At 41.5% G+C, this 10189-nt stretch overlaps 1 protein-coding gene across 2 annotated transcripts; it reads right to left on the bottom strand.

The window, feature by feature from the left end:
• Positions 1-253: 253 nt before the first annotated feature.
• On the bottom strand, positions 254-6619 carry SELENOK (selenoprotein K). Of its 2 annotated transcripts, XM_040247218.1 has the most exons (5): positions 6439-6619; positions 3212-3302; positions 1642-1725; positions 975-1064; positions 254-725 (listed from the first exon to the last, which is right to left on the bottom strand). In XM_040247218.1, the coding sequence occupies exons 1-5, from the start codon at positions 6455-6457 to the stop codon at positions 722-724; spliced, it is 288 nt and encodes a 95-aa protein (XP_040103152.1). In that variant the 5' UTR covers positions 6458-6619; the 3' UTR covers positions 254-721. The 2 variants fall into 2 exon arrangements, with proteins under 2 accessions (XP_040103152.1, XP_040103153.1); XM_040247219.1 differs by lacking the exon at positions 254-725 and having other exon boundaries at positions 971-1064; positions 6439-6559.
• Positions 6620-10189: the final 3570 nt, after the last annotated feature.

A 10189-nucleotide genomic window follows, 5' to 3' on the forward strand; every position in this document is an offset into this window, starting at 1 on the left:
AGTGAAAGAAGAGTTACCTGCATTCAGATGGGGTTAAAGCCAACAGGTAGCACCTCTAGAACTAAAATTGGCAGATAGACTGAAGCCCATAATTTTAAAGACCACTTATCAAACGAACATTCTGTAGCTCAGGGAACATTCTGTACCCTGCTAACTACATTTGGTAGCAAATAAGACATACTGTATTAAAGATCCATGGGACAGATAGGTTTTAAGATTAAAAATTAATTCAAGAGAATAGATATCATATGCATACTACTGAAATAAGCACAGTGATTTATTTATAAATGAGAACAAAAAACCCAACAATGAACAATATTTCATAAGTTGAAAAAGGTGACACTAATAGTAATCAATACACAGTCTTTTATTTTCCTTCAAATTTGCAGCTTTTTGAGTTTTAATTTTATAAAGATGAGAAGTTGAGAAGTCAGCTTTGTAACCTAAAAATTTTACTTATTAAAACTATATTAACACTTTCACAGACGATACAAAACAGATGAGACAAATGTGCATTTATAGAACTGCCTTGTCAGTCATGCCAGATCCCTGCAGAGGGAATTCCCAGCATGACCTCATTTGTCTGTGAGGACACAGAGCAGTCCTAGTTTAGACGTACACGTTCATCTAACTTGTCCAGCATGGTCAGCACTCCATTTCTTGATGGTTTCCTTCTGCTATTAATGTGCACGTCCAGTTGTCTGCTTCTTAGAGCAGACATTTACCTAAAAGAGAACATTATAATAGTTACTCATTGGTAATTTGGATCTGTATGAAAAACTTTGCATGTTATAAAACCTTCTGCAAAAGACATTTTGATTCAAAAGATAATTTTTCAAGGGTTAAGATATAAATATTTTTCCAAATAAGACATTTGAGTATAAAATGCTATGACTTCTATTTTCCTAAGGAAAGCCTTCCTAAGGAGACATTTTCAAAATGAAATCTCTGGAGAACTGCAGACTGTAAGTTACCTTCCTCATCCACCGGCCATTGGAGGAGGATTAGGGCCCTGCAGATGATTAATTCGACCCATTCTTCTTCTGGGGGCGTTTCCTGGTGGCCTAAGATAAGAAAAGTTAATTTTTACTGTTTAGTAGGTTCTTTTCAAACACTCAAATAGATCCTTTTCTTAATTTAAAATAGGAACTACCATTTAGATCTGAGTTGAAAATTCAAATACTGAAAGAGACCAGATACATTACACACATGAGGAAAAGTGAGTCAAGCAAGAATTATGATAAACTGAACAATAGCTCCTATAAATGCCTACCTGAAACCCAACTCCAGTTTATTTTAGCCATATGGAAACACAAGCCTCACCCAGTGCTGCTGGACCTTGAGATTTCCATTAGCAGCTGGAAATCTATAGACTCTAAAGTGAAATCTCTAGATTTTAATGTTGACCATCGCTTTTCATTCTCTAGTTTAGACTTTTCCCATAGGATATTTGATGTATTTAGCTTTGTCAGATTAACTCAGATTATCAAATCAGAGGCAACTTGTTTGAGTTACAATAATGCATTAATTTTGTAAAACAGAATTTAAGCCTTTAAATGAGCCTAACTATGTCTGTCTGCCTATTTTTAATAAATTACACAGAGGGGTAAAAACATCTTTTATTAATTTAAAAAGTTATACCCTCTTCCGTCATCATATCTGGAATCAGATGAGCTTCCGTAGCCTCTTCTCTTTTTCACATCTTGTTGAAGCAGAGTTCTGAAACTGAAAGGGGCAGGAAACAACAGAAGATCCACTTTCAACACTGAAAACTTTCCATGGCTTCAACTATCATCTCTGTGGGAGGAAGACTAAACTAACTTAGCTCCAAAGCCCCCTTTCTTGAGGCTAGCTAGACAACACCATCTATCACAAACACAGGTTTCAACACAGTATGCTGTGTTCTGTGCAAGCTTCCATCCTTTGTCTTTCTTATTTGCTGTAACTCTTCTAGACAGAGTCTACGAATGACTCTGAAACCAGAGTCAACTCCAACTTTCTTCCTCTGCTCGGTCTTGATTGTCAAGCCCCAGAGACTGCTTTTAAAGTACCGCATGTATATTTCTGTGCCAAAAGCTTACCTAATGTTACCTTGGGGAAGGAGGGATTGAGGTGGTATGCCAGAGGCACAGGGCTTTCTGGGAATTCATTTAAATGGAATTTTCTTTATTTGTCAAGGGGAAAGGATTTAACTAAATAAAATTAAAATTTAACTAAATTAATTAAACAAACAATATGGAGGTGAAATTTCTAAGAGATTGCAAAGAAGTTTTGCAGTGAGTACCAAACTTAGGCCTTTCTATCTCCTGTTATATTTCTCTATGGTAGTCTCTTCTATTTTACCCCTTTTCATTTATGCTACATGCAGACATCAGATTAAACTTTATATGCCAGAGCTACCATCAAATTAAGTATAAATATCATAGGCTGATTTTCAAACTTCTCTGCCATCTTTCTTGTGTCTCTCCCACCTGGAATAACCTCCTCTGATGTCTACCTCCCACCATCATGCCCTCCCCAAGGCCCCTTGTAAAATCAAAGTATTTACTGACATTAAAGTCAATGAAGAAACTATCTTCCACATGTTGAGTTCTTGGGCCATGAGACACTCAAATGTATGTTTAAATTTTGGATGAGTAAGACTTTTTAGTAGTTGATGAAAAATTTTCATAAAACAGAATATGAGAGACCAAAAAAAACAAAAAAGAAAGAATTTAACTAAGAATTGCTTGAAATTATGGTGAATTATGTGTATCCTGTGTATTGATGCTAATCCTTCATTTAAGAAAAAAAGTTTATGGCTTGGGAGCTTTTAAAATTCAAGATCTAATTCCCCTTGTTTACTCAATGTATACTGTGCAATAAAAGTTGCACGTACACATGAAAGGTGGAAATAACATAAAGTGAGGTATGTCATTGGGCAAGAGAAAGAGTTGGTCTGGCCCCATAGCTGCAGGCTGAAATGGTTACCACGAGGGCTAAGTCATGGTCAACCTTACTAACTCAAGAAGATATTTATAATCATACAAGGTGTTTGAGGGGAGTTTTCCCAGTATACAGGTCTTTATCTCTCTTAGAAAAACTATTAATAAAATTCACAATTGAAAACTGCTTCAGGAAAGCTGAGCTTGTTTAAGATACCAACATAATGTCTCTAATGTACCTCTGTCAACTTAAATATCAGGGCTATTAACAGCACTACCATACTTACAACAAAACCACGAACTCAGCTATTCCCCAGAAGAAATCTGTTATAAAAGATAATCTCCATGGGGACTGACTCCTGCTGTCCAACACCTGTCCTGCAGATAAGAATGAAGAAACTTTGGTTAGTGCTACAAATCCCTGACACAAGACACATTACACTTAAATCAGTCGGGTAACAATCATAAGCTCAATTTTCAACATGTTCGCTATTCCAAACGGTCTATGCAAGGAGAAGTCTGTTATGTGTACATGGTCCTAAGGAAAGGTTTGGGGAAGTGAAGCTCTGTGATCTAGAGGTCATTCCCTTCATATGTCAAATAATGCCTCCTATAGTTTGTAATTTTTGGTGGGTGATATCTCAAGATTTTTCTTTTTCTTTTTTAATGACATAAAATATAACAGAAAATTTTATCACTTTAATCATTTTAAGTGTACAATTCTATGGCATTAAGTACATTACCATAAACCATCATCATCAGCTACTTCCAGAGCTTTTTCATCTTCCCCAACTACAACTCCACACCCCTTAAAGACTAACTCCCCATTTCTCTGCTCCCCAGACTCTGAAAACCACCATTCTACTTTGTGTCCCTATGAACTTGACTGCTCTAGGAAACTTGTATGAGGAATCATACACTATTTGTACTTTAACAACTGGCTATTTCACTTAGTACAATATCTTCAGGATTCATCCATATTGTAGAATATGTCAAAATATCCTTCCTTTTTTAGGCTGATGAATATTCCACTGTATGAATATACTACATTTTGTTTATCCATTCATCTATTGATGGGCACTTGGGTTGCTTCTACGTTTTGGCTACTGTGAACATGCTACTAAGAACATAGGTGTACAAGTATCTGTTTATTCAAGCATTTTGAGGAAACAAATGAGATGAATGAGTATAAAGAATGCTCACACCACTTCCATTTCCTAGATGTGTTTGGAGTATCTCTTTCACTTGCAAAGTCTCTTGCCTAGATAAAAAGACTGTTTATACATACTCTTAAAATCTTCATAGCCACGTAACAGTTGTTATGTTAAAATTCCTATAAGTCAAAAAATTTGTGTGCTCTAAGTACTGAAGAGAATTTGGCTTACAGCTATTTCTTTAACAGAATGCTGTTGATCCTAATTACAGATTCCAGTTTTATCTTACAGAAAAATGCATCTACTTTTCAAACCACTTTAAATAATAGAAGCTATATCAGGAAAAGTGAATACTCTATAGAGTTTCAATCTTATAAATCAACAGGTCAGAATATCTTGAGAGAAGAGCCATCTGTCAACTACCTGTTCTCTCCATTTTCCCAAGGGCTTCACCACACTCACTGCCACCCTCGCCCCCCGCCACCTACAGCTTACTTTTCCTCTTTCACAGACCAGCTTACTTTCAGTATCCACTTGGATCTGAGCTCCTACACAGCTATTGAGAAAAAGGGGCTACTACAGAGTGTGAGGGCTTCCCAGGTGGCTCAGTGGTAAAGAATCCACCTGCAATGCAGGAGACATGGGTTCGATCCCTGGGTCTGGAAGATCCCCGGGTTGGGAGGATCCCCTGGAGAAGGAAACGGCAACCCACTCTCGTATTCTTGCCTGGCAAATGCCATGGACAGAGGAGCCTGGTGGGCTACAGTCCGTGGGGCTGAAAAGAGTCTGACACCGACATGACTGAACAACTGAACAATAGTATGTGATTGGCTTGGTTCTGCCTCTTACTAGTTCGGCACCATTGAGACATTTTCCTTCTCTAAGAAAAAGCATCACAAGACTAGTCATCATATACATTTGTTGGAAAAAGAAAAAGTCATCTGACAGTAAGAGAAAATTTTTGTCATCTATGAAATACTGATACAGTCCTTCTTAGAAAACAGATCTAACTAGAACTGGTCAATTTCTTCCTATGCAGTTCTAAGGAGCCTTATTGAATGCATTTGTACCACTCAGTTTCTTGTGCTTTTTCTCCCAGTTTCTGAAGGCAGAAACTTCTCCTCCCTCAGATAGAAATAAGTGGCCTGAATGCAACTGGCTTTTCTCAACTACACAGGTGAGATTATAGGCCCTAATAAGACTTTATTTATGCAGATAAAAAACAACAAGGAATACACAAGACACGCTACAAATATATATAAGTAGTCAGTAAATAATAGAAGCTGCCAGCCTTAACCACAAAGGATGTAACACAAGGTCTGCAAGTGCCTAAAACCAAGACGAAACTTTTGAGTTTTGGAGGAGAAGAGAGATTTTGAAAAGCAAAGAAGTGCAGTGTGCTTAGCCAGAAGACTTCAGACTACAGTATCTTCATAGCCTCTTAAGATAAACAGATGATTCAAACGGAACCAGGATCTGGCTCCTGTGATCCAAGAACTAGTTAAAAGGGCACCAAGAAGACATTTGTGTCACCTGAGTCAAACAAGTGGGCAGGCAGTTCTGACTTTTCCCCACAGTCATACTGTGTCTTTCTTTCCATCCACTGTCTTTGGGGAACCACTGAATTAAGTCTCTCTCAGCTTCTCCATTCCAGGAACAATCAGCTTGTTCCCACAGGGAGTGCTGTTTCTCCCTATGCCCCTTGAAATTAGGACAGAAAATTACCTGCGTGACGTGCTCCCTCTCACCTGGGGGGGAAAAGTCTATCCAAAGCTTCTAGTCCAGGCTCTTACAAGAGGCAGCCTAGTAGACAACCGCAAGGAAGGTGACGTCAGCCTACCGGCGTTAGAAACCCAAATAAACCATCAGAACTACATCTGTGATCCTGGGCAAACTAATTAATCCGGCTGCGGCTGTCTCCACCCGCAAAACAGACAATACTTTTCACCCGGATAAGGCGATTTAGAGACTGAATGCGTGGACACACGAGCGACTCTTTTAAAAGTGTCCGAGGCATAGCGCAACGCAGATGGTGTAAACACTGTGGTCTTCACTATTAACACTTAAGGACACTGACGCCCGAAAAGGAAAGACCACTTTTCAAGACCCACAAGCAGAAGCTCCAGGAGGGCGAGATCGCCGGACGCTCGGCACAGCAGTCGTCAAGGGGACCTCAGCCCCCGCCGCCTGCTCAGCGACGATCGGCTGAGGAGCTGCAGGCCGGGGCGACTTCGCCCCCAGCTCCATTTGGCCGGGGGGCGTGCACAGGAAACCGGAGCCTGGCCGGCGGACGAGCACGGAAGAAACCCGGGGTCCGGCTTTCCAGCACGGAGGTCGCCCACGTTGCCCCTTCAACTCACCATTCGAGATGTAAACCATTTTGCCTCTCCTCCGCCTTCAGGGCGACGGCGACACCTGGCCCCTCTTGGATACCTTATCTCCCTCCGCGCCTCCCTCTGACTTCACAGGCGGTGAATAGACAAAACAGTGACCGAGAAGGGAGGTGGGCAGAGCTCATTGGCTCTACGGGGACACGCCCCCTCTACGGGGACACGCCCCCCCGACGTGCGTTTTGGCCACGTCATGCCTGCGACTTCCGGTGTAAAGCGGCGGCTGGGGCCGGGGATCGGATGTGATGTTGCGGAATTAGTCTGTGAACGTTCGCTTTTTCTAAGAGAGCTGGTTTGCTCCGGCTGGAGAAGAGGCGCTGCTTTCTAGTTTGGAGGGCCGAAGGCTGGGGAGTCAAGGCTACGTGTGCAGTGGCTTGAAGAACCGTTCGCAGGAGGAAGTTCCTGAGAATTTTCCAAAATTGTGGATCTTTGAGGGTGTGCCGGGAGGGGCCTTAAGGGAAGAGACGGTGATCAAACCGAAAAGAACGTTATCGTGAAGCCGTCGGGAATACACAGGCACTCTCTAGACGAGGGGCTAATTCTCTTTAGAACTCGTGTTTCTACTCCTGGTTCGCTGGAAGTGGATGGAGTTCTTATCAGCTCTTGTGAGATAGCTGAAAAATACTGTAGCGCGAGGTATCTATACCTTACTCTGCTAGTTTTTATTTTATTCTTATAGGGCTTCCCTGGTGGCTCACGCCTGCCAACGCAGGAAATGCGGGTTCTATCCCTGGGTGGGGAAGATCCGCTTTAGAAGGAAATGGCATCCCACTCCAGTATTCTTGCCTGGGAAATCCCATGGTTAGACGCGACTGAGACAGCACACCGTCATTGTGTGATACACCAGCAGTGTGGAGGTGACAGATGAATGAGAAGCCATCTCCTGGTCATTGATTAAAAATGGACCACATATCTTGTGCTGATGGCTACTTACTCCTCCAGTCACTGGGCTACTTTCTGGTGCTTTACCTTGGCAATCTCATTCTTGTCCCTTTGCTTTTGTCCTTGGCTGTTCTTTCTGCGTGGACTCCATTATTTTTTTTTTTTCCTCCAATTGTCAAGCCATGTGTGTGGTATCCTCAGAAAGTCCCTAATCATCTTAACTAAAATGAAATTGAAAATTACATTTTGGAAATAATATTTTGCATTTAACGATGTGTGCTAAGATTGTATGTTCCAATATCTAGAATAAACAAATATTTATTTTCATGTTGACTTCTTCAACAGCAGTTTCCCCCCGAAAGTGCATACTAAGACAAGACAATATCCTTCATCTGAAGTTTTTGCATCGCAATCAGAGGTTTCTGTCTGCACAAATATTGACATGGGGTCATTAGTTTTCCCAAGGACCTTTCTTAACACAAGCCGTGCCATCATCATCTCTTACCTGCTTGTCTAGTTGTCGTCTACCTGAAATCCCAGCTTCCACCCTTACCAGCCTTAAGCAGCTTTTCACACTGCAGCAAGACCAGCCTTATAGAGTTTTTCACACTGCAGCAAGAGTGATCTTACAGAGGAAGTAATTTCCTGCAATCTTTTAGATACTAAAATTTAATGATTTCCTATTGGTCCTAAGATCCAGTTCCTTGTCAGCGTCTACGGGCCCTTCCCGACCCATCCACTTGATTCCCCCTTCACTACACCTCCTGCCACAATCCCACTGAAATTTTGCTGTAGCAGCATTGTTCATTTAGTCTCAAGCACCCAAGTTCTTTGCTGTCTGCAAGACTGCATGTGCTTTTCCTTCTACCTGGGGCACTCTTACCCTGACTTCTTGCACAGCCAGCTCCTTTCATCTTTTAGGTCTTAGGGCTTAAGTCACCACTTCTGAATTCCTTCTCCAGGCCTGTCATCTCCATGATTATTTTCTTCATAGTACTTGTCACAATGTGAAAATATTTTATGTCATAACTGGCTTGTTTCTTTCCAGAAAACAAGATGTAAGAGGTCCAGAATCTTACCTGCCTTGTTCCCTCTTACATCTTCAAAGTCTGTCATAGTCCTTGGCAGGTAGTAGGTATTCAGGTATTTGTTGGTAGAGAGGGAGGGAGAGAAAGAGGGAGCGATCTAAAAGGCCCCTAAAAATCTCCCCAGTCCCGAAAGGTGGAAGGGAACTAATATTAGGATCTCCCAGGTACTAGACAAATGGCTCTGTCCCCCTATCCCTCCATCTAGATTATTTCTTCCTCAGATTTTAATGCTGTGATTCCCTAATCAACTACCTTTAGCCTTTTCCACTCCATTTCATGCTGTTTAGCCACTCGCTTAATCCAGTTTTGCCTCTTTTCTGCTCACTCCTTTGGTTTCTTCCCACCAGCTGACAATGAACACCTCAGCTTCCCTGGTCTGGCATTGAGGCCTTCCTAGATGTATCTTCTTAGGTTTATCTCCATGATTACTTTCCTAATGGAACTTTTCCCTCCTTGTTGCTTCTGCTGATTTGTTTCCTGTTGATGGGAATCTTCCCCGCCTCTTAAAATCTAATTCATCCTTGAGGTGAGGCATGTTCTTATTAAATGAAATACTGAATAGCAAATGTGAAACGACTTTGCAAACTGAAAAAATAAATATTTCATATAGGTAGGTAGATAGATATAGATAACTAGTAGCAAGATGAGCTGGGGACAAAGAACATTTCCCCCCTTTCCCTAACCTTTCATGTAAATAATTAATTGCATGTTAGTTACCAGCCACATGTGGCAGTTGAGTAGTTGAAATATGCTTTAGTCTGAACTGAGATGTGCTGTATGTGCAAAATCACAATAGATGAGAGATATAAAATGAAATAATGCCAAATATCTCAGTTTTTAATATTGATTACACATGCTAAGTTGCCTCAGTCATGTCTGACTTTTTGCAACCCCACGACTGTAGCTGGTCAGGCTCCTCTGTCCCTGGGATTCTCCAGGCAAGAATACTGGAGTGGGTTGCCATTTCCTTCTCCAGGAGATCTTCCCGACCCAGGGATCAAACCCATATCTCTTGAGTCTCCTGCATTGGCAGGCAGGTTCTTTACCACCACCACATGGGAAGCCCAATATTGATTACATGTTGAAATAATATTTTGGATATTGGATTGAAATATTTTACTTAAAGTAATTTTGCCTGTTTCTTTTTACTTTTTAAATGGGACTGCTAGAAAACTTTACATACTTGGCTCACATTTATGTTTCACATATTCCTTTTGGACACCACTGGGCTAGAGTGAAGATGTTATTAGCCTGGCACAGAAAAGGAACTCAGTAAATATTTGTTGAAGAGCTGAATGAATGAATGAATGAATGATCTTCAGTTCAGTTCAGTGCAATCACTCAGTCGTGTCCGACTCTTTGCGACCCCATGAACCACAGCACGCCAGGCCTCCCTGTCCATCACCATCTCACGGAGTTCACTCAGACTCACGTCCATCTAGTCAGTGATGCCATCCAGCCATCTCATCCTCGGTCGTCCCCTTCTCCTCCTGCCCCCAATCCCTCCCAGCATCAAAGTCTTTTCCAATGAGTCAACTCTTCACATGAGATGGCCAAAGTACTGGAGTTTCAGCTTTAGCATCATTCCTTCCAAAGAAATCCCAGGGCTGATCTCCTTCAGAATGGACTGGTTGGATCTCCTTGCAGTCCAAGGGACTCTCAAGAGTCTTCTCCAACACCACAGTTCAAATGCCTCTATTCTTCGGTGCTCAGCTTTCTTCACAGTCCAACTCTCACATCCATAAATGACC

The sequence above is a fragment of the Oryx dammah genome, unplaced genomic scaffold, assembly GCF_014754425.2.
Source record: "Oryx dammah isolate SB20612 unplaced genomic scaffold, SCBI_Odam_1.1 HiC_scaffold_9, whole genome shotgun sequence".
Lineage (NCBI taxonomy): Eukaryota > Metazoa > Chordata > Mammalia > Artiodactyla > Bovidae > Oryx > Oryx dammah.